Source organism: Phaenicophaeus curvirostris, unplaced genomic scaffold, assembly GCF_032191515.1.
Source record: "Phaenicophaeus curvirostris isolate KB17595 unplaced genomic scaffold, BPBGC_Pcur_1.0 scaffold_68, whole genome shotgun sequence".
In the NCBI taxonomy this organism is placed as follows: domain Eukaryota; kingdom Metazoa; phylum Chordata; class Aves; order Cuculiformes; family Cuculidae; genus Phaenicophaeus; species Phaenicophaeus curvirostris.
In genome coordinates, this window is record NW_027206690.1 from 160,452 (window position 1) to 183,483 (window position 23,032).

Here is a 23,032-nt window from a genome sequence, read left to right on the forward strand (position 1 = left end):
TGAGGGAGAAAATGGGGGAAATGGAAAGAAAACTGGGAAAACTGGGGGAAAATCGGGGAAATGGAAAGAAAACTGGGGGAAACTGGGGGAGAAAATGAGGAGAAATGGAAAGAAAAGTGGGCAAACTGGGGGAGAAAATGAGGAGACTGAGGGGAAAATGGAAAGAAAAGTGGGCAAACTGAGGAAACTGGGGGAGAAAATGGAGAGAAATGGAAAGAAAACTGGGAAAACTGAAGAAACAAGGAGAAAAAATAGGGAGAAATGAAACAAAAATGAGGAAACTGGGGGAGAAATGGAAAGAAAAGTGGGAAAACTGGGGGAAAAGTGAGAGAACTGAGGGAGAAAATGGGGGAAATGGAAAGAAAACTGAGAGAACTCAGGAAACTGGGGAAAAAATGGGGGAAACAGAAAGAAAAGTGGGGAAAACTGAGGCAAGCGGAGGCGCTGAAGCTCCCTTGGCTCAACCTTCTCCAATCCTTGGGACCCACCTGCCGATGATGTGAGCGTCGCCCGTCTCCACCGTCAGCTGGGAGTTTATTGCTTCGAAACTCGAGTTCTCCAGCAGCTTCATCGTCCCGGGCTCCCCAGCGGTTCCTCACTCGAAGGCTCCTGAAATGAGAGACAGCTCGGAGGATCCGGCTTCAGTTTTGGGTTCTTCCCTCCAAGAAGGACCTCGAGGGGCTGGAGAGAAGCCGGACAAGAGCAACGAAGCTGGGGAAGAAGCTGGAGGACGCGTGAGGGACCTGAGGGGGGTTCAGCCTGGAGAAGAGGAGGCTGAGGGGAGACCTTGCTCCTCTCTCCAACTCCCTGAGAGGAGGTCGTGGAGAGGAGGGAGCCGGGATCTCCAGGCTCCACTAGCCTGGACATCAAGAACTTCTTCATAAAAAGGGTCATCAAGCCCTGACAGAGTCACCCAGGGAGATGATGGAGCCACATTCCCTGGAGACGCTTAGAATCCAACTAAATGAGCCGCTGAGGGACCTGTCACTGCGCGCCCCCCCTCAGGAAAATGGCGGCGAGCCGAGAACTACAACTCCCAGCATGCCCCGCGCGCGCCTATAGGGCTTCCCCATTGCGGCTTCCCACTCCCACCATGCCCCGCGCCACCATTAAGCCCCATAGAGGACTACGACTCCCAGCGTGCCCCGCGCGGCCTAGCAATACAAGCAGACCCATCCCGCGCCGCGGGGCACGCTGGGAGTTGTAGTCCGCGCGCCCTTCCCCGCGGATTAACGGGGAAGCGGGGCTTACCGGCGTTTCCCGCTGTCGTTCCCGGCGCGGCCTCCTCGCCGTGGCGGCTCCTTCAGGCCCGTCGCGCCGCTACGAGGAGGCGTCTCCGCTGGAAGCTCGAGGAGGGCGCGTTCGCCTCGGCCGCCGCCGCCGCCGCCCGCCGCCTGGCGCCGGCCCCGGGGGCCTCCGCGCACCTCGCCATGTTAAACCCCCCCCAACCCACTCCCCCAGCCTCAAAAGCTCGGGACGAGCGGCTGAGCGGCACCTGCCGGCTCCCTCGGGGCTTGAGCGCCGCTTCTCCCCCTCCCAGCTCCCGGACGACAACAAGCGGACAGGCCCCACCCGCCGCCCTTCCCGGTCCGGGCCGCCCCCCCCCCCACCGCCTTCCTCGCTTCCCATTGGCTGAACGAGCTGTCAATCAACGCTCCCTATGCTTCTATTGGCTATAAGGCACGTCAATCATATTAAGCCCCGCCCCCTCGCGTCGCTCCGCGCTCTGATTGGCTGCGAGGGACAAAAGGCACGCGGAGGGCGGGACGGAAGCGCCCGTCACTCAAAGCGCGGGGAGGAGGGAGGGGCGGTGACCGGAAGTGACGTCACGCTCGCGCCGGAAGTAGCAGGGATGGCGCTGCCCGGGGCTCCCGCTCCTTCTCCGGTGGCCGCGGGGCCTCAGGCGGCGGCGCCTCTTCCTCCTTCTCCTTCTTCTCCTCCCACGGTGTTAATGGCGGTGCGGGCGGGGCTGGCCGAGCCCTCCCGCCTCCCCTCGCTCCCCGCCGCCTCCTCCCTCCGGCTCCAGCTCAGCGTCCAACCGGGCACCGGCGGGAGGCGCCGCTTCCGCCTCGGACTGAGGGGAACGGAGGCTCCTGGGGGCGAGGTGAGGCCTGAGGGGAGGTTAACGGGCTCCGTGGGGCTGGAAACGATCGTTTTGGGGGGTTAACGGGGTCGATGGGGCTGGAAACGATCGTTTTGGGGGGTTAACGGGGTCTGAGGGGCTGGAAACGATCGTTTTGGGGGGTTAACGGGGTCGATGGGGCTGGAAACGATCGTTTTGGGGGGTTAACGGGGTCGATGGGGCTGGAAACGATCGTTTTGGGGGGTTAACGGGGTCCGCGGGGCTGGAAACTCCAACTGGAAGATCCTTAAGGTCCTTCCAACCCAGCTGGAGGATCTTTTAGGTCCTTCCAGTGCGACTGGAGGAGCTTGAAGGTCCTTCCAAGCCAACTGGAGGAGCTTGAAGGTCCTTCCAGCGCGACTGGAGGAGCTTGAAGGTCCTTCCAGCGCGACTGGAGGAGCTTGAAGGTCCTTCCAGCCCGACTGGAGGAGCTTGAAGGTCCTTCCAGCGCGACTGGAGGAGCTTGAAGGTCCTTCCAGCGCGACTGGAGGAGCTTGAAGGTCCTTCCAGCGCGACTGGAGGAGCTTGAAGGTCCTTCCGGCCCGACTGGAGGAGCTTGAAGGTCCTTCCGGCCCGACTGGAGGAGCTTGAAGGTCCTTCCGGCCCGACTGGAGGAGCTTCAAGGTCCTTCCAGCGCAACTGGAGGAGCTTCAAGGTCCTTCCAACCGCAACTGGAGGATCTTTAAGGCCTTCCAAGCCCCGGAGAAGCTCCGTGTCCCCCAATTCTCTTCCAAGCCCCCTTTCCATCCTTTTCCTTCTTCTTCCCGCAGAACCTCGTCGAGTTCAACCTCTCTGACATCTCCTACCGCGTCCGGAGCCCCACGTGCCACGAGCTGAGGGTTCCGACTTCTCCAGAAGATCCCGTGATCCTCAACTTCGAGGAGGAACGGGAGGCCCAGAAGTGGTGGACGATCCTCAGCAGCTCCTTGAGGGAAGCTCAGAAAGGTCCGAGCTGCTTGGACCTGGAGGCCCTGGGGGGATTGGTGGAGAATCGTGGAGTTCTTGGGCTTGGCAGGACCTTCAGGGTCCTCCGGTTGGGCTTGGAAGGACCTTCAGGGTCCTCCGGTTGGGCTTGGAAGGACCTTCAGGGTCCTCCGGTTGGGCTTGGAAGGACCTTCAGGGTCCTCCGGTTGGGCTTGGAAGGACCTTCAGGGTCCTCCGGTTGGGTCGGAAGGACCTTCAGGGTCCTCCGGTTGGGTCGGAAGGACCTTCAGGGTCCTCCAGTTGGGTCGGAAGGACCTTCAGGGTCCTCCGGTTGGGTCGGAAGGACCTTCAGGGTCCTCCGGTTGGGCTTGGAAAGACCTGGAACATCCCAGATGGGATGGAGCTTGGAGATCCTGGATGTGGTTGGAGATCCTGGATGTGGTTGGAGAGGGAGAAGCTCCATCTCTTGAAGATCCCAGGTGGGATGGAGCTTGGAGAACCTCAATCTGCTTGAAGAACTCACGTTAGGCTTCTCCTGAGGTTCTCCAGCCCCCGTTTCTCCAGCTCCCTCTGGATTTTCCGCCTCTGGAAACGTTCTCGGGTTCCTCTTCCCTTCGTTTCCGCGTCTTCCCGGATTGTCTTCTCCGTTGGGAGGACGATTGGCGAGCGCTGATGATGTTCTTGATGTCTCCACAGCTTCTGAGACGTCTCCAGCGCCCCAAGCCTCGTCCCCACCACCTTCTTCCGCCTCCGACCCCCATCCCGAGGCGGATCCGGCCTCGGAGCTCGCGGAGAAAGGTGAGGGAGATGGTTCTTGGTTCTTTTCTTCTCCAAGAAGCCACCGGGAGACGCGGTTGAGACCCTCCAAGCTCCTTTCTCATGGAATTGAGCTTGGAGAAGACCTTTAGGGTCATAAAATCCAACTCTGGATTCGTTGAGGTGGCCCCGGAGGGCTCTGAGGTGGCCCCGGAGGCGCTCGAGGTGGCCCCGGAGGGCTCTGAGGTGGCCCCGGAGGGCGCTGGGGTGGCCCCGGAGGCGCTCGAGGTGGCCCCGGAGGGCGCTGGGGTGGCCCCGGAGGGCGCTGGGGTGGCCCCGGAGGGCTCTGAGGTGGCCCCGGAGGGCTCTGGGGTGGCCCCGGAGGGCGCTGAGGTGGCCCCGGAGGGCTCTGGGGTGGCCCCGGAGGCGCTTGAGGTGGCCCCGGAGGGATTTCAAGTGGCCCCGGAGGAGCCTGAGGTGGCCCCGGAGGGCTCTGAGGTGGCCCCGGAGGCGCTTGAGGTGGCCCCGGAGGCGCTTGAGGTGGCCCCGGAGGGCTCTGAGGTGGCCCCGGAGGGCTCTGAGGTGGCCCCGGAGGCGCTCGAGGTGGCCCCGGGGGGCTCTGAGGTGGCCCCGGAGGGCTCTGAGGTGGCCCCGGAGGAGCTGAGGTGCCTCCAGGACCCACGTTCTTAGCAGAACATCGATGGTTTTTGCTAAAAATCAACTTTTTTCCATGAAAAATTGACTTTTTCCCAGAAAATTCGGTGCCTTTTCATGGGAAATGGCGGCTTTTTGTGCAAAGTCAGCATTTTTTGATACAAAAATCTAATTTTTTTGGTGTGAAATCAACTGGGTTTGCAGGAAATCAACGTTTTTCACGGGGAAACCTCATTGTTTGTGGGAAATTGGCTTTTTTTTCATGTGAAATTGGGTTTTTTTGGTGGGAAATCGCTTTTTTTGTTAGGAAAACAGAATTTTTTTCATGGGAAATCAGTGGATTTTGTGGAAAATTGGTTTTTTGTGGAAAGTTGAGGGGTTTTTGTGGAAAATTGAGGGGGGTTTATGGAAAATTGGGGTTTTTTTAATGGAAAATTGGGGTTTTTTTATGGAAAATTGGGTTTTTTTTGTGGAAAATTGGTTTTTTTGTGCAAAATCAAGGGTTTTTTTTGTGGAAAATCAAGGGGGTTTTTTTGTGGAAAATTGGGTTTTTTGTGGAAAATCAAGTTTCTTTTTGTGGAAATCGAGGGGTTTTTTTTGTGGAAAATCGAGGAGGGTTTTTTTGTGGAAAATCAAGGGGTTTTTTTTGCGGAAAATTGAGGTTTTTTTGCGGAAAATTGAGGGGTTTTTTGTGGAAAATTAAAGGGTTTTTTTTCAGAAAATTAAAGGGTTTTTTTTGCGGAAAACTAAAGGGTTTTTTTTGCGGAAAATTGAGGGTTTTTTGTGGAAAATTGAGGATTTTTTTCAGAAAATTAAAGGGTTTTTTTTTGCAGAAAATTAAAGGGTTTTTTTTGCGGAAAATTGAGGGTTTTTTTGTGCAAAAATAAAGGGTTTTTTTCAGAAAATTAAAGGGGTTTTTTTTGCGGAAAATTAAAGGGGTTTTTTTGCGGAAAATTGAGTTTTTTTCGTGGAAAATTGAGGGTTTTTTTGTGAAAAATAGAGGGGTTTTGTGAAAAAATAAAGTTTTTTTCGCGGAAAATTAACAGGTTTTTTTGTGGAAAATTAAAGGGTTTTTTTGTGGAAAATTGATGCTTTTTTTTTGCGGAAAATCGGTGCCTTTTTTGGTGGAAAATCGACGCTTTTCATGGGGAATCGATGTGTTCTGGGTGGGAAAACGTCATTTATTTTCCAGCAAATCCATGGGTTTTGTGGAAAATTGAGGGATTTGGGGAGAATCGAGGGCTTTTTGGGGAGAATCGAGGGCTTTTTGGGGAGAATCGAGGGCTTTTTGGGGAGAATCGAGGGCTTTTTGGGGAGAATCGAGGGCTTTTTGGGGAGAATCCACATTTTGGGTTGGAAAACGTAATTTTTTTTCAGGAAATGATGCTTTTTGGTTTAAAGTCGATGCTTTTTTTGTGGAAAGTTGGTGGAGGAACGTTTCCAACTAGATCCTAGAATAGTTTGGGTTGGAAAGGACCTTAAAGATCCTCCAGTTGGGGTCGGAAGGACGTTGAAGCTCCTCCAGTTGGGGTCGGAAGGACCTCAGAGGTCCTCCGGTTGGGCCGGAAGGACCTTCGAGGTCCTCCAATTCCAAACTTCTCAGCAACATCTCCGAGAGGCCTCTCCTCTTGACCCTTCTCCTTCTCCTCCTCCGCAGAGGACCTGGCTCTCCAGCTCTGCGAGGCCATCGAGTGTGGGGACGAGGACCTTGCGGCTCGCTCCGCGGTGGCCTTGGCGCGCCAGCAGGCCCCGCTCCGCATCCTCTGGAGAGAATCCACCTACCCCCCCGACTCCATCTGGTGAGCAGCTCCCACCACCTTCTTCCAGCCCCTCCAGCTCCTCCACGGCCCTTCCTGGCTCCCCCAGGACCCTGATGTCTCCTCGAATCATAAAACCGTGGAGACTCGAGGTCGGAGAAGACCCTCAGGATCATCTCCTCCCCCCGTTCCCATCAATCCCGTGCTGGGGTGGCTTCTCTCCAACCCTCTGGGTCCTTCTCCAACCTCGTTGCTCTCGGTTCCTCTCTGGGAACCCTCCTGAGATGCTTTTCCAAGCCCCTTGGGAGAAGATCCCGGCTCCCTCCTCTCCACAACCTCCTTCCAAGGGGTTGGAGAGAGCGACGAGGTCTCCAGGAGGAACCATCCCAGGTTCCTCACACCTTCTCCAGCTTCTTCTCCAGCTTCCTCGCTCTTCTCTGCGCTCGTTCCAGCCCCTCAAGGTCCTTCTTGGAGCGAGGAACCCAAAACTCAAGCCAAGAGTCAAGGTGTGACCTCACCGAGTCCACAAGGAGATGATCCAGAGGGGGTTTGAGCTTCTCCAGAGGGACCTGGACAGCTTGGATCCACGGGATGAGGTTCAACCAGGCCAAACGCCGGGTCCTGCTCTTGGATCTCAACCCTGAGCAGCTCCAGGCTTGGAGAAGAGCAGCTGGAAAGGTCCCTGGAGGAGAAGGACCTGGGGGGGTTGGTTGACCACGAGCCCAGGTGGCCGAGAAGGCCGAGGGCATCTTGGCTTGGAGCAGAAACGGGGTGACCAGCAGCGCCAGGGAGGTTCTTCTGGACTCGGTGAGGCCCCATCTCCAAATCCGAGCTCGGTTTTGGGTTCCTCGCCCCAAGAAGGACCTTGAGGGGCTGGAGCGAGTCCAGCCAAGAGCAACGAAGCTGGAGAAGAAGCTGGAGAACGTGTGAGGAACCTGTGGGATGGTTGGACTCTGACCCTATGGAGCTTCTCCAACCTGCTGCTTCCATGATTCTCTGAAGGTTTCTCCACGAGGAGAAGGTTGACGTGGTCTCCAGGGGGTTGAGGAGCTCTAGGAGGCTCCAAAACTTGGGAAGCGCTGGATTTTGGGACCAATCTGAGGGAGGATCCGTCATCCTTGAAGCTCCGAGAGGTCTCCTTGAAGCTCCAAGAGGTCTCCTCGACCTCCAGCTTCTCTGGAGGCTTCTGGGATGAGGCTGGAACGAGGAATAAGCGGGAGAACCGAGCTTCCTAACGTCCTCTCTCCTCCTCCTCCAGCATGAAGGTCGGCGTGGAGGACTCCACCTCTTCTGCCAACATCACCATCCAGGTCCAGGCTCACACGACCATCGAGGAGCTCAAGCAGCAGGTACGAGGGGGCACGGGGACCTCCTCCAGGCCCTTCCCAGTGTCCTCTTAGACCTTCATGGTCCTCCTGGGCTCTCCAACCTTCTCCTCTCCCTCTTTGGAGCCTCCTCAGCTCTGGTTCTCCTGCTTCTTCCTTGAGTTCCACCACGGGATCATCAGGAGAACCTCCTCCAGGCCCCTCCCAGTGTCCTCCAGGCCCCTCCCAGTGTCCTCTTAGACCTTCATGGTCCTCCTGGTCTCTCCAACCTTCTCCTCTCCCTCTTTGGAGCCACCTCAGCTCCGGTTCTCCTGCTTCTCCAATGGGTTCCAGCATGGGATCATCAGGAGAACCTTCTCTAGGCCCCTCCCAGTGTCCTCTTAGACCTTCATGGTCCTCCTGGAGTCTCCAACCTTCTTCTTTCCCTCTTTGGAGCCTCCTCAGCTCCGGTTCTCCTGCTTCTCCCTTGAGTTCCACCATGGAAGCAGCAGGAGAACCTCCTCCAGGCCCCTCCCGGTGTCCTCCAGGCCCCTCCCGGTGTCCTCCAGGCCCCTCCCGGTGTCCTCCAGGCCCCTCCCGGTGTCCTCCAGGCCCCTCCCGGTGTCCTCCAGGCCCCTCCCGGTGTCCTCTAGGCCCCTCCCAGTGTCCTCCAGGCCATGGTGGCTCCACAGATTTTGTGGAACAAGCTCCATTCCCAGCAAGCGAAGACCCTTCTGATCCCTTTTGGACCTTCATGGTCCTCCTGGAGTCTCCAACCTTCTCCTCTCCCTCTTTGGAGCCTCCTCAGCTCCGGTTCTCCTGCTTCTCCATCAAGTCCCACCACGCGATCCTCACCAGACCCTCCTCCTTCCCATCCCGACGTCCTCCAGGCTCCAAACCTCTTGGGAAAACCTCGTTCTCCACCTCTTTATTTGGATGTTTTTGACCTTCTTGGCCTCTTCCCAGATCTTCCAGGACTACGGGTTCCACCCCCTGCTCCAGCGCTGGATCATCGGGCAGTGTCTCTGCGTGGACGACCGCACGGTGGCCTCCTACGGCATCCGCCGCGACGGGGACGTGGCCTTCCTCTACCTCCTCTCGGCCAAGGCGGCCCACTTGACCCGCCAACGCTACGAGGAGGACCAGGCCCGCCTGCTCCTCGGCTCCGTCTCCTCCTTCTCCAGCGACCTCGGGGAGCAGAGCCGCAAATACAACACCTGCCCCAGCAGGACCTCCTCCAAACCAGGTCTGGGGCCACCACCTTCTGCTCTAGGATGGGGGTTGGGGGTCTCCACCGGGTCTGGAGAGGACAGGAGCTTCTCAGAAGCTTCTTCTCTGCTGGAGAAGCTGCTGGAGACCGTCTCAGAAGCTCTAGGAGCTCCTCTGATCCCATATTTGGATCCATGGGAGTGGGAATGGAGACTCTAGGATGAGGTTTTGGGGTCTCCAGGTGGTCTTTGTGTGGTCTGGAGAGGACAGGGACCTTTCAGAACCTTCTTCTCCACTGGAGAAGGTGGAACGGCCTCTCCAGGATGACTTGGAGCCTGGAAAACCATCTCAGAAGCTCTAGGAGCTCCTCTAATCCCATATTTGGATGAATTGGAGTGGGAATGGGGACTCTAGGATGAGGTTTTGGGGTCTCCAGGTGGTCTCCACCTGGTCTGGAGGACACAGGAGCTTCTCAGCTCCTCCTGCTCCCCTGGAGAAGGTGGAACGGCCTCTCCAGGATGACTTGGAGCCTGGAAAACCATTTCAGAAGCTCCAGGAGCTCCTCTAATCCCACTTTGGGGTCCATGGGAGCGGGAATGGAGACTCTAGGATGAGGTTTTGGGTCTCCAGGTGGTCTCCAGGCTTGGTTTTCACGTCCCGCTTCCCTCTTTTTCTCCTCCAGCTTTCGGGAACGAGGCCGGGAGGAGGTTGGACCTCGCGGAGACCAACCAGGCCCTGGATTCCCTCCAGCTCCGAGACCTCGGATCCCCCCCGGCTGCTCCCGATCCTCCTTCTCCAGCGCAGGTGGGACCCGTGGCCCCGCTCGGAGCCTCTTCCCGCGTCCCCATCCCGCTTCCCGCCCCCTTTTTCCGGCTCCCGCTCCCTCCGTGTCCCCCCAGTCCCGCTCCTCGTGTCCCCAGCTGGGGCCGGGCCCTCCCTCCCAGTACAAACCAGTATCACTGGGCTCAGTCCTTCCTTTATTTCCCAGTTTGAAGGTTCTGGGCCGGGTCGGAGGCTCTTCCCGCATCCCAATCCCGCTTCCCAACCCCTTTTTCCGGCTCCCGCTCCCTCCGTGTCCCCCCAGTCCCGCTCCTCGTGTCCCCAACTGGGTCTGGGACCTCAATCCCAGTACAAACCAGTATCACTGGGCTCCATCCTCCCACTTTGAAGGTTCTGGGCCGGGTCGGAGGCTCTTCCCGCGTCCCAATCCCGCTTCCCGCCCCCTTTTTCCGGCTCCCGCTCCCTCCGTGTCCCCCCAGTCCCGCTCCTCGTGTCCCCAACTGGGACTGGGACCTCAATCCCAGTACAAACCAGTAACCTTCATCCCTATTTGAGCTCCATCCTCCCAGTTTGAAGGTTCTGGGCCGGGTCGGAGGCTCTTCCCGCGTCCCCATCCCGCTTCCCGACCCCTTTTTCCGGCTCCCGCTCCCTCCGTGTCCCCCCAGTCCCGCTCCTCGTGTCCCCAACTGGGACTGGGCTCTCAATCCCAGTACAAACCAGTATCACTGGGCTCTATTCTCCCTCTTTTCCCAGTTTGAAGGTTCTGGGCCGGGTCGGAGCCTCTTCCCGCGTCCCAATCCCGCTTCCCGCCCCCTTTTTCCGGCTCCGGATCCCTCCGTGTCCCCCCAGTCCCGCTCCTCGTGTCCCCAGCTGGGGCCGGGCCCTCCCTCCCAGTACAAACCAGTCTAAGCGCCCCCCTCCCAGTTGGGCTGGTCGTGCCCCCAGTGCACGTTCATCAACAAGCCGACGCGTCCCGGCTGCGAGATGTGCAGCTCCCATCGTCCCGCCGATTATTCCGTCCCCGGGGGCCACCAGCCGGACGAGTCGGAGCTTTGGAGGATGCGGCAGGAGCAGGAGGAGACCCGCAAGTACCACGAGGTGGGGAAAGTCCTCAGAGATCCTCCAGTTGGGTTGGAAGGGCCTGAAAGATCCTCCAGTTGGGTTGGAAGGACATTAAGGATCCTCCAGTTGGGTTGGAAGGTCCTGAAAGATCCTCCAGTTGGGTTGGAAGGACCTTCAACGTCCTCCAGTTGGGTTGGAAGGACCTTCAAGGTCCTCCAGTTGGGTTGGAAGGACCTTCAGGGTCCTCCAGTTGGGTTGGAAGGACCTGGAAGATCCTCCAGTTGGGTTGGAAGGACCTTAAGGATCCTCCAGTTGGGTTGGAAGGACCTTAAGGATCCTCCAGTTGGGTTGGAAGGACCTCAAAGATCCTCCAGTTGGGTTGGAAGGACCTCAAATATCCTCCAGTTGGGTTGGAAGGACCTTAGGGATCTTCCAGTTGGGTTGGAAGGATCTTAAGGATCCTCCAGTTGGGTTGGAAGGACCTGAAAGATCCTCCGATTGGGGTGGAAGGACCTTAAGGATCATCCAGTTGGGTTGGAAGGACCTTAAGGATCCTCCAGTTGGGTTGGAAGGACCTGAAAGATCCTCCGATTGGGTTGGAAGGACCTTAAGGATCATCCAGTTGGGTTGGAAGGACCTTAAAGATCCTCCAGTTGGGTTGGAAGGTACTTAAGGATCCTCCAGTTGGGTTGGAAGGACCTGAAAGATCCTCCAGTTGGGTTGGAAGGACCTGAAAGATCCTCCAGTTGGGGTCTTGGACTTTAGGGTCTCAGAGTTGGGCCCTGGTGGCCACTCTGAGGGCTCTGGTGGCCACTTGAGGGTTGGACTTGATGATCTCCAAGGTCTTTTCCCACCAAGTCACGTGGTGATGGATCTTGAGGACCTGGAGATGGATCCAAGGGGCTGGTGGCCACTCTGAGGGCCCTGGTGGCCACTCTGAGGGCCCTGGTGGCCCCTCTAGGGCCCTGGTGGCCCCTCTGAGGGCTCTGGTGGCCACTCCGAGGTGACCTTGGTCCTTGTCCGGCAGGCGCTGGAGGCCGAGCGGCAGGAGAACCTGCAGCAGCTGCTGGAGCTGGAGCAGGAGGTCCTGGTGGCCACCAGGGAGCCCCTCGAGTGCCGCATCTGCTGCCGCCTGGTCCCCCCGGGCCAGGGCGTCCTCCTCCGCGAGTGTCTCCACAGCTTCTGCAGGTAACCGCGGCCACCGCGCCCCTCCCGGGGACCTCCCCGAGCTCCACAACCTCCATGGGGACCTCCCCGAGCTCCGAAACCTCCATGGGGACCTCCCAGAGCTCCGAAACCTCCATGGGGACCACCCGGAGCTCCATGGGGACCACCTAGAGCTCCACAGGGACCACCCAGAGCTCCAAAACCTCCATGGGGACCACCCGGAGCTCCATGGGGACCACCTGGAGCTCCAAAAACTCCATGGGGACCACCTAGAGCTCCATGGGGACCATCTGGAGCTCCACGGGGACCACCTTGAGCTCCAAAACGTCCCTGGGGACCACCCAGAGCTCCCTGGGGACCACCCGGAGCTCCAGAACCTCCATGGGGACCACCTAGAGCTCTAAAACCTCCATGGGGACCACCCGGAGCTCCATGGGGACCACCCAGAGCTCCAAAACTTCCATGGGGACCACCTAGAGCTCCATGGGGACCACGTAGAGCTCCAAAACCTCCATGAGGACCACCTAGAGCTCCATGGGGACCACCTAGAGCTCCAAAACCTCCATGGGGACCACTCGGAGCTTCTTGGGGACCACCTAGAGCTCCAAAACCTCCATGAGGACCACCTAGAGCTCCATGGGGACCACCTGGAGCTCCAAAATCTCCATGGGGACCACCCGTAGCTCCATGGGGACCACCCCGAGCTCCAAAATCTCCATGGGGACCCCCCAGAGCTCCGTGGTGGCCACCTGAGGTCCTTCTGCTTCTTCTTCTGCAGGGAATGTCTCCGCCAGGTGATCAACCACAGCGAGGAGCCGCTGGTGGCCTGTCCCTTCCGCGACGAGTCCTACGCCTGCGGGAGCCACCTCCAGGAACGCGAGATCCGGGCGGTGAGAAGGTCCCCCTGGAGCTGGGGCCACCAGGAGGGGTCGGGAGGGGACCTTGAAGCCCTTGGAGGTCCAGATCCACCTCCTGAGGGATCTAGGAGGCCTTCAACCCACCCCACGTGGCCTTCAACCCACCCCACGTGGATCCATCAGGAGGTGGATCTGGACCTTCAAGGGCTTTGAGGTCCCTTCCAACTCAACCCAACCCAAGATTCCAAGGTTCTACCACCTCTTCCCATTGAACTAGAGACTCAGAAGGTCTCTAGATGGTCTTGAAGACCCTTCCAACCCAAGATTCCAAGGTTCCACCACCCCAACCCCTTGAATTAGAGACTCGGAAGGTCTCCAGGAGGTCCCTGAGGTGTCTCCTGCCCTTCCAGCTGGTGTCCCCGGACGAGTACCGGCTCTTCCTGGAGAGGAGCCTGGTCCTGGCCGAGAGGAGAAGCCCCAACAGCTTCCACTGCCGGACGCCCGACTGCCGCGGTTGGTGCTTCTACGAGGACTCGGTCAACGAGTTCCGGTGTCCCATCTGCCAGGCCCTCAACTGCCTCCTCTGCAAGGTCAGAGTCTTCTCCTGGGGGGCCCGGATCCATGGAGGTGACCCTGGAGGTGACCCTGGAGGTGCCCCTGGAGATGTTGAGTGGCTCCATCTCCATCTCCTCCTTCTCCAGAGGGTCCTGGGACCATGGAGGTGACCCTGGAGGTGCCCCTGGAGCTGTTGAGTGGCTCCATCTCCATCTCCACCTTCTCCAGGGGGTCCTGGATCCATGGAGGTGCCCCTGGAGGTGCCCCTGGAGATGTTGAGTAGCTCCATCTCCATCTCCACCTTCTCCAGAGGGTCCTGGGACCATGGAGGTGCCCCTGGAGGTGCCCCTGGAGCTGTTGAGTGGCTCCATCTCCACCTCCACCTTCTCGGAGCCCCTCGCGGTGCCGACCGGTGCCGTCTCTCGCCCTCCAGGCCATCCACGAGGGCCAGAACTGCCGCCAGTACCAGGACGATCTCCAAGCTCGAGCCCAGGACGACGCGGCCGCTCGGCAAACCAACGCCATGCTGCAGGTCGGGGGCCACCACCAGGGGCTTGGGGACACCGGGATGGGGTCTGGTGGCACCGGGATGGGGTTTGATGTCACTGAGAAGGTTTTGGTGACACCAGGATGGGTTTTGTTGCCACTGGGATGGGATTTGGTGTCACTGGGATGGGATTTGGTGTCACTGGGATGGATTTTGGTGTCACCACGATGGGTTTTGGTGCCACTGGGCTGGGTTTTGATGTCATTGGGATGGGTTTTGGTGTCTAGAAGAGGGTTTTGATGTCACCATGATGGGGTTTGGTGTCACCATGATGGGTTTTGATGTCACCGGGATGGGGTTTGGTGACACTGGGATGGATTTTGGTGTCTAGAAGAGGGTCTAGGTGTCACCGGGGTGGGTTTTGGTAACACCAGGATGGGTTTTGGTGTCACCGGGATGGGTTTTGGTGACACCAGGCTGGGTTTTGGTGTCTAGAAGAGGGTTGTGGTGTCACTGGGATGGGTTTTGGTGTCACTGGGATGGATTTTGGTGTCACCAGGCTGGGTTTTGGTGTCACCAGGCTGGGTTTTGGTGTCACCAGGCTGGGTTTTGGTCTCACCATGATGGGTTTTGGTGTCACTGGGATGGGTTTTGGTAACACCGGGATGGATTTTGGTGTCGAGAGGAGGGATTGGGTGCCACTGGGCTGGGTTTTGGTGCCACCATGATGGGTTCTGGTGTCACCGGGCCGGGTTTGGGTGTCGCTGGGATGGGTTTTGGTGTCTAGAAGAGGGTTTTGGTGTCACCAGGATGGATTTTGGTGTCGAGAGGAGGGATTGGGTGCCACCGGGCTGGGTTTTGGTGCCACCGGGCTGGGTTTTGGTGCCACCATGATGGGTTCTGGTGTCACCGGGCCGGGTTCGGGTGCCCGCAGACCCTGGTGCAGCGCGGGGACGCCATGCGCTGCCCCGGCTGTGCCGTGGTGGTGCAGAAGCGGGACGGGTGCGACTGGCTGCGCTGCCGCCTCTGCCAAACCGAGATCTGCTGGGTCACCAAAGGGCCCCGGTGGGGACCCGCGGTGAGAGACACGGGGCACTGGGGGGCACTGGGAGGGACTGGGAGGGACTGGGAGGGACTGGGAGGGGGCTGGGGGCACTGGGAGGGGAGACTGGGAGAGGCTGGGGGTGCTGGGAGGGGACTGGGTACACTGGGACACCCCACAGGCCCCACCCTGACCTTGACCCCAACCTCAACCTTGACCCCAACCTCGACCCCAGCCTCAACCTTGACCTCAACCTTGACCTCAACCTCAACCTTGACCCCAGCCCAACCAGAACCTCAACCTTGACCCTGATCTTGACCCCCGTGTCCCCCCCCAGGGCCCGGGTGACACGAGCGGCGGCTGCCGCTGCAACGTGTCGGGCCAGCGCTGCCACCCCCAGTGCCACAACTGCCACTGACCCCCCGGAGAGGCCACCACGGCCACCGGAGAGCCCGGAGACACCTCCCGGCGAGCTGGAGATGCCACCACGGCCACCGGAGAGCCCGGAGACACCACTGGGAGAGCTGGAGATGCCACCATGGGCACCCAGAAGCTGTTGGTGGCTGTAGAGAACCTGTTGGTGGCCCCAGAGAACATATTGGTGGCTCCAGAGGAGCTGCTGGTGGCCCCAGAGGAGCTGCTGGTGGCCCCGGAGACGCTGCTGGTGGCCCCGTGACGGGGTCGGTGGCTCCGGAGGCGACCAATAAACCCACCGTGTGCAGCACAGAGAGCGCCCCACGCACCCCGATCCAGGGATCCCGCCCCACGGATCCCACGCCATGGATCCCACGCCGCGGCTCAGACCCCAGGGAATGGATCCCACCCCACGGATCCCACCACATAGCTCAGACCCCACGGATCCCGCCCCACGGATCCCGCCCCACAGCCCAGACCCCAGGGAATGGATCCCACCCCACGGATCCCACCCCACGGCTCAGACCCCACGGATCCCTCCAGCTCCTCAACCTCCTCCCTGGAACGAATCCTGTATTTCCACCCCGCGATGGAGCTCGGGGCTCCCTCTATGGGACCTGGTTTTGGGGGGGGGATCCCCCACATTTTCCAACCCCCCTTTTTTTTTATTATTTAATTTCTACTTGGGGGGCCGATAAATCATCTTCCGGCTCTTCATCACCGACCACTTGTGCCGCTTCACGTAATAGGAGAGGGGGGCCAGGAGAGCCCCGAGAAGCAGCATCTGGGGGGGTAGGAAGGAAAAAAAGGGGGGTCAGGAGGTGCCCCAGGTGGGGGGGGGGAAGGGGATGGGTCGGAGCCCCCCGAAAAACCTTTAATCCCATTCGCTTGCGGTGATCGTGCTCAGGCTCGGCCGCCCAGCGCAGGAAGGTGCAGACGTCCTTGGCGATATGAGACATGGTGGCGGGGGTCCCTGCGGGGAAAAAGGGGGGTCAGGGTGACAAAGAGCCCCAAAAGAAGCTCGAAATGGGGAAAATCGCCCCTAAAAACCCCGAAAACCCACCGAAATAGGACAAATGGCCCCTAAAAACCCACCTAAATACAAGAAATGACCCCAAAAATCCCCTAAAAACCCACTTAAATACAACAAAGGACCCTAAAAATCCTCCTAAATAGAACAAATGCCCCCTAAAAACCCTCCTAAATACAAGAAATGACCCCTAAACCCCCTAAAAACCCACTTAAATACAACAAAGGACCCCTAAAAACCCTCCTAAATAGAACAAATGACTCCTAAAACCCCTAAAAACCCACTTGAATAGGACAAATGACCCCTAAAAACCCACCTAAATACAAGAAATGCCCCCTAAAACCCCTAAAAACCCACTTAAATAAAACAAAAAACCCCTAAAAACCCACCTAAATACAACAAATGCCCCTAAAAATCCTAAAAACCCACCTAAATACAACAAAGGACCCTTAAAAAACCCTAAAAACCCACCCAAACATAACAAAAGACACCTAAAACCCCACCTAAATACAGCAAATGCCCCTAAAAACCCACTTAAATACAACAAATGACCCCTAAATACACTAAAACCCCACCTAAATACACCAAATGCCCCCTAAAACCCCTAAAAACCCAACTAAATGCAGCGAATGCCCCCCAAAACCCACTTAAATACAAAAAATTACCCCTAAAAATCCTCCTAAATGCAACAAATGCCCCTAAAAACCCCTAAAACCCCATGTAAATATATCAAATACCCCCTAAAACCCCTCCTAAATACATCAAATACCCCTAAAAACCTACCTAAATATAGAAAATGTCCCTAAAAATCCCTAAAACCCCACCTAAATACACCAAAGGACCCCTAAAAATCCACCTAAATGGAACAAATGCCCCCCAAAACCCACCTAAATACAAGAAATGACCCCTAAATACACTAAAAACCCACTTAAATACAACAAATGCCCCCCAAAACCCCTAAAAATCCACCTAAATACAGCAGATCACAGAATCACAGAATAACCAGGTTGGAAGAGACCCACCGGATCACCGAGTCCAACCGTTCCTACCAAACACTAACCCATGTCCCTCAGCACCTCGTCCACCCGTGCCTTAAACACCTCCAGGGAAGGTGACTCAACCCCCTCCCTGGGCAGCCTGTTCCAGTGCCCAGTGACCCTTTCTGTAAAGAATTTTTTCCTAACGTCCAGCCTAAACCTCCCCTGGCGGAGCTTGAGGCCATTCCCTCTTGTCCTGTCCCCTGTCACTTGGGAGAAGAGGCCAGCACCCTCCTCTCTACAACGTCCCTTCAGGTAGTTGTAGAGAGCAATGAGGTCACCCCTCAGCCTCCTCTTCTCCAGGCTAAACACCCCCAGCTCTCTCAGCCGCTCCTCATAAGGCCTGTTCTCCAGCCCCCTCACCAGCTTTGTTGCTCTTCTCTGGACTCTCTCCAGAGCCTCAACATCCTTCTTGTGGTGAGGGGCCCAGAACTGAACACAGGATTTGAGGAGCGGTCTCACCAGTGCCGAGTACAGAGGGAGAAGAACCTCCCTGGACCTGCTGGTCACACCGTTTCTGATCCAAGCCAAGATGCCATTGGCCTTCTTGGCCACCTGGGCCCCTGCTGGCTCATGGTCAGTCGCTGTCAACCAACACCCCCAGGTCCCTCTCCTCCAGGCAGCTTTCTAGACAGACTTCTCCCAGTCTGTAGCACTGCATAGGGTTGTTGTGCCCCAAGTGCAGGACCCGGCATTTGGCCTTGTTAAACCTCCTGCCGTTGGACTCTGCCCAGCGGTCCAGCCTGTTCAGATCCCTTTGCAGAGCCTCCCGACCCTCCAGCAGATCCACACTTCCACCCAGCTTAGTGTCATCCGCAAACTTGCTCAGGGTGCACTCGATGCCTTCATCCAGGTCATTGATGAAGACATTGAACAGGGCTGGACCCAGCACTGAGCCCTGGGGAACCCCACTTGTCACTGGCCTCCAGCTGGATTTCACACCATTTCCCACCACTCTCTGGGCCCGGCCATCCAACCAGTTTTCCACCCAGGAGAGTGTGCGCCTGTCCAGGCCAGAGGTGACAGTTTCTCAAGCAGAACGCTGTGAGAAACTGTGTCAAAGGCTTTGCTGAAGTCCAGGAAGATCCATCCACAGCCTTTCCCTCATCCAGTAGCCGGGTCACTTTGTCATAGAAGGCGATCAGGTTAGTCTGGCAAGACCTGCCTTTTGTGAACCCGTGTTGACTGGGCCTGATCACCCGGTTCTCTTGCATGTGCTTCATGGTAGCACTCAAGATCACCTGCTCCATGACTTTCCCTGGCACTGAGGTCAGACTGACAGGCCTGGAGTTTCCTGGGTCCTCCCTGCGGCCCTTTTTGTAGATGGGCACAACATCAGCCAGCCTCCAGTCCAGTGGGACTTCCCCAGTCTTCCAGGACTGTTGGAAGATGATGGAAAGGGGTTTGGCCAGCACACCCGCCAGCTCCTTCAGTACCCTAGGGTGAATCCCGTCCGGCCCCATAGACTTGTGACTGTCCAGTCGGGCTACAAGGCTCTGACCACCTCCTCTTGGATCACGGGAGCCTCATTCTGCTCCTCTAGCTCCTGGGTTTGTACACAGACGGAACGACCCTCCTTACGACTACAGACTGAGGCAAAGAAGGCATTAAGTACCTCAGCCTTTTCCTCATCCCCTGTCACTGTTGTCCCTTCTGTGTCCAATAGGGACTGTATGGTCTCCCTAGTCCGCCTTTTATTATTTATATATTTGTAGAAAGATTTTTTGTTCTCTTTCACTGACTTGGCCAATCCAATTTCTAGCTGAGCCTTAGCCCTTCTGATTTTTTCCCTACACAATCTCACTTCCCTCCTGTAGTCCACCCAAGAGGCCTGTCCCTTCTTCCAGAGGCCATAAACATTTCTCTTCTTCTTGATATCCCTCAAGATCTCTCTATTCAACCAAGCTGGCTTTCTCCCCTGCCGGCTTTTTTTCCAGACCACGGGGATGGCTTTCTCCTGAGCTGCTAGGACCACCCCTTTGAAGAGCTCCCAGCCCTCCTGGGCTCCCTTGCCCTTGAGTACTGCCTCCCATGAGACTTCACCAACCAGCCTGCTGAAGAGATCAAAGTCTGCCCTCTGGAAATTTAATGTTACCGTCTTGCTAACCACCCTCTTCACTTCACCTAGAACAGAAAATTTTATCATCTCATGGTCGCTTAGTCCTAGGCGACCACCTACCGCCACATCCCCCACAAGGCCTTCTCTGTTCACCAACAGCAGGTCCAGGAGGGCACCTTCCCTGGTTGGTTCATTCACCCGCTGTGCGAGGAAGTTATCTCCCACGCACTCCAGGAACCTCCTAGACTGCTTCCTTTCTGCTGTGTTGTACACCCAGCAGATATCAGGCAGATTGAAGTCTCCCACCAGAACGAGAGGCATCGATCTAGAGATCGACCGCAGCTGTTTATAGAAGAGCTCATCTGCTGCTTCTCCTTGGTTGGGTGGTCTGTAACAGACTCCCAGCACAAAATCTACCTTCTGGTGGGCTCCTCTGATTTTGACCCACAGGCACTCAACCTCCTCATCTCCACAATCCATCTCAGTGATGTCCAAGTCCTCCCTTACAAAGAGGGCTACCCCAACTCCTCTCCTACCCTTCCTGTCCCGCCTGAACCCTTCCTGTCCCGCCTGAAGGTCGTATCGCAATTATATAAGACAGATTGTAAGCGTAAAGATTTTATTCTCGCCGTTGCGAGACTTTCAGAGCTTGGGGTCATTGACCAGCCGGGGGATACTCTCCACCCCGAGGTGCGGGATGAAGGCACCAAAGCGTTAGCCGAGGGGGCGATGTCCTCGGGCTGTGGGAGAAGCCTTAAGTCGTGGGGGAGAGTCGTGCAGGCCCTGCAGGAGGCCACGCAGGAGCAGGAGACCTGGGGGGCGGCCGGGGACTGTTTGCCGGCCACCCCGGGATTGGGGGTCGGGGCGGCCCCGCGGACTCTGCACCCCCCACGCGGTGATGATCATGCCGAGTATAAATGTTTGCGGGAGGGGGATACGTCCCCTCAGTCCCCAAACCCCGACCCGCTCACGGAGGGACAGAAACGAGCGGAATCCTTCTGGGGCGGGTTGGCCGGGGAGGCCGGGGGCGCCGCTGGGAAAGCGGGGCCCGAGGAGATCTCGGAGAGGCCGCCACCTCCTGCGGCCCAAGATGGCGCCGGGCGGGAAAGGGAAAGGCGGGGGGAGAACGCTCGCGGCGGGAACAGGGAGGAGGCGCGGGAATTGAACAGCGCGTGCGAGCGTGACGGGGAGGAGAACGTGAAAGAGAAGGGGGGGGGGCGAGGGGCGGGGAGCCAGTCAGAGCGTCCGTCTGCTCCGAGCGGCAGGCGGGGCGAGCCGGGGGGAGGGGGCGGCCCCCCCCGCAAGGGGAGTGGGCGGGGCCGGGGCCCGACAAAAGGAGCTCGGGGACCGGAAGGGGCCGGTCAGTCGAGTTCCGGCTGCGGCTCGGACACTAGTCGGGGCGGGGGGGTCACAACCGACTGGAGCTCAGAGGAGGAGGGAGTGGGGGTGCATAGAGTTAAAAGCCGACACATCCCCACTCGAATTAAAGAAAAGCCGAGAGGGGGACAAAAAGCCGAGAGGTGACCAGCAGGTCCAGGGAGGTTCTCCTCCCTCTGTACTCGGCACTGGTGAGACCGCTCCTCGATTACTGTGTTCAGTTCTGGGCCCCTCACCACAAGAAGGATGTTGAGGGGCTGGAGAGAGCCCAGAGAAGAGCAACAAAGCTGGTGAAGGGGCTGGAGAACAGGCCTGATGAGGAACGGCTGAGAGAGCTGGGGGTGTTTAGCCTGGAGAAGAGGAGGCTGAGGGGAGACCTCATTGCTCTCTACAACTACCTGAAAGGAGGTTGTGGAGAGGAGGGAGCTGGGCTCTTCTCCCAAGGGGCAGGGGACAGGACGAGAGGGAATGGCCTCAAGCTCCGACAGGGGAGGTTTAGGCTGGACATGAGGAAAAAATTCTTTACAGAAAGGGTCATTGGGCACTGGCAGAGGCTGCCCAGGGAGGGGGTTGAGTCACCTTCCCTGGAGGTGTTTAAGGCACGGGTGGACGAGGTGCTGAGGGACATGGGTTAGTGTTTGGTAGGAACGGTTGCACTCGGTGATCCGGTGGGTCTCTTCCAACGTGGTTATTCTGTGATTCTGTGAAATCCCTCTCACGGATTGGAGAAAAATAAAGATGGCATGTGCCGATTGGGCCCCATCGGCCACGCTGGCGTTCCCGGTCCGGGTGACAGAGGGGACAGAGGGTCCACTCACCAATAAACCCTCAGGACGGACAAGCGATTGTTAAAGCAATTGCAGATAAAGGGCTTAATTCTGCCATGGTCTCCACCCTCACAGACAGCGTTTTCGGGGGAGATGACATGCTGCCCTTTGATATAAAACAAGCTTGCAGATTAATATTGGACGGGGCAGGGATGATTGTGTTCAAACAAGAATGGGAGGACAACTGCGTAAAGCAGCTGGCCCAAGTAGCTGGGGCAGATCACCCACTGCACGGCTCCGGCCTGCAGCGGCTCGTGGGAACAGCCCCAGCCATGAGCACCCCTCAGGCGCAAGCCCAGGGCCTGCGGGGCCATGAAGTCACGGCGACTACCCGTGCGGCCAGAGAAGCCATTCGCACGGCCTCTAGAGTCATCGCCAAGCCATCCCCACGGTCCACGATAAAACAAAGTGAAAGTGAGAGTTTCACACAATTCGTGGACCGTCTCCAGGCAGCAGTCGACTCTCCGAGCCTGCCCGCGGAAGCAAGAGGCCCGGTGGTAGCAGAATGCTTGCGTCAGCAGTGCAACTCGGCAACCAAAGCAATCCTGCGGTCCTTGCCGCTGGGGTCGAGTATCGCAGCCATGATCCAGCATGTCGCGAAGGAAGAGCGTCTGGCCCCAATCCAGATGGCCGTTAGCACTGCAATCGCCAGCGTGACGGCATGCTCTAAATGTGGCCAGGTGGGTCACGTTGTAACAACCTGCCCTCGGTTTCATGACTTGCCAACAGCATTCCCCCTGCGCCGGAATCGACCCAGAGGACCGTGTTGGGTCTGCGGGAAGCAAGGGCACTTTGCCAAGGAATGCAGATCTAAAACTCAGGGAAACGGGAGGGGGAGAGGGCACCTGGGCCGCGCACGGCCCTCTCCCACTTGGGACACCAGGCGGCCCAACTTGCCAACCCCGAATGGGGCGAAGCGCCCCCGAACCTGCAGCCCCCCCGACAAGCAACCAACTTTATGGCTCAACCAGCGGTCCAGTCGAACCTGCCCTTATCTCAGGGACAGCAAGGACCACCCTCTGGGGGCGAGACCCCAGGGTGGCCCTGGCAGTGAAGTGTGATAACCCACCAGTGGTGTGGGGGACTTGTTCCCTTTATAATACCCTAAATGGCACCACCATTAGTGTCCCCTTTTTGATCGATACCGGAGCAGACGTTACAGTTATTCCCGAGACGAGTTGGCCCCCACGTTGGAAATTGGAAGACGCCCCTATGGTGGGAGGAGTTGGGGGATTAACCCGAGCTCGGAAGAGCGCTCAACCGATAGCAATAACGCTTCACACTGAAAAGGGGCCGGAGAAAACTATTACCCTCTTCCCATATGTTGTGTCGGGAGCCCCACCCCTGCTGGGAAGGGACGCTCTAGCCCTAGTAAAAGCCAGAGTGACAAATTTACCATAAGGGCCACTGCCGCGCACCCACTTCCACCAATTAAACTGAAGTGGAAATCGTCCGACCCAGTATGGGTCGAGCAGTGGCCCCTGTCGAAGCCTCGAATGGATGCTCTTCTTGAGCTAATTGACCGTGAACTACAGCGAGGTCATATAGAGCCTTCCACTAGCCCATGGAACACCCCAGTTTTCGTAATACCCAAACGAACCGGCGAGGGGTT

The 23,032-nt window shown here is 57.8% G+C and overlaps 1 protein-coding gene across 3 annotated transcripts; it reads left to right on the top strand.

Moving 5' to 3' along the window:
- Positions 1-1,841: 1,841 nt before the first annotated feature.
- LOC138734151 (ranBP-type and C3HC4-type zinc finger-containing protein 1-like) lies at positions 1,842-15,811 on the top strand. Of its 3 annotated transcripts, XM_069881726.1 has the most exons (14): positions 1,842-2,104; positions 2,893-3,067; positions 3,743-3,844; positions 6,114-6,255; positions 7,472-7,562; positions 8,484-8,763; positions 9,409-9,530; positions 10,431-10,604; positions 11,596-11,756; positions 12,514-12,625; positions 13,003-13,182; positions 13,581-13,679; positions 14,569-14,712; positions 15,014-15,811. In XM_069881726.1, the coding sequence occupies exons 1-14, from the start codon at positions 1,853-1,855 to the stop codon at positions 15,092-15,094; spliced, it is 2,115 nt and encodes a 704-aa protein (XP_069737827.1). In that variant the 5' UTR covers positions 1,842-1,852; the 3' UTR covers positions 15,095-15,811. The 3 variants fall into 3 exon arrangements, with proteins under 3 accessions (XP_069737827.1, XP_069737829.1, XP_069737830.1); XM_069881728.1 differs by lacking the exon at positions 14,569-14,712; XM_069881729.1 differs by lacking the exon at positions 10,431-10,604.
- The last annotated feature ends 7,221 nt before the right edge of the window (positions 15,812-23,032 follow it).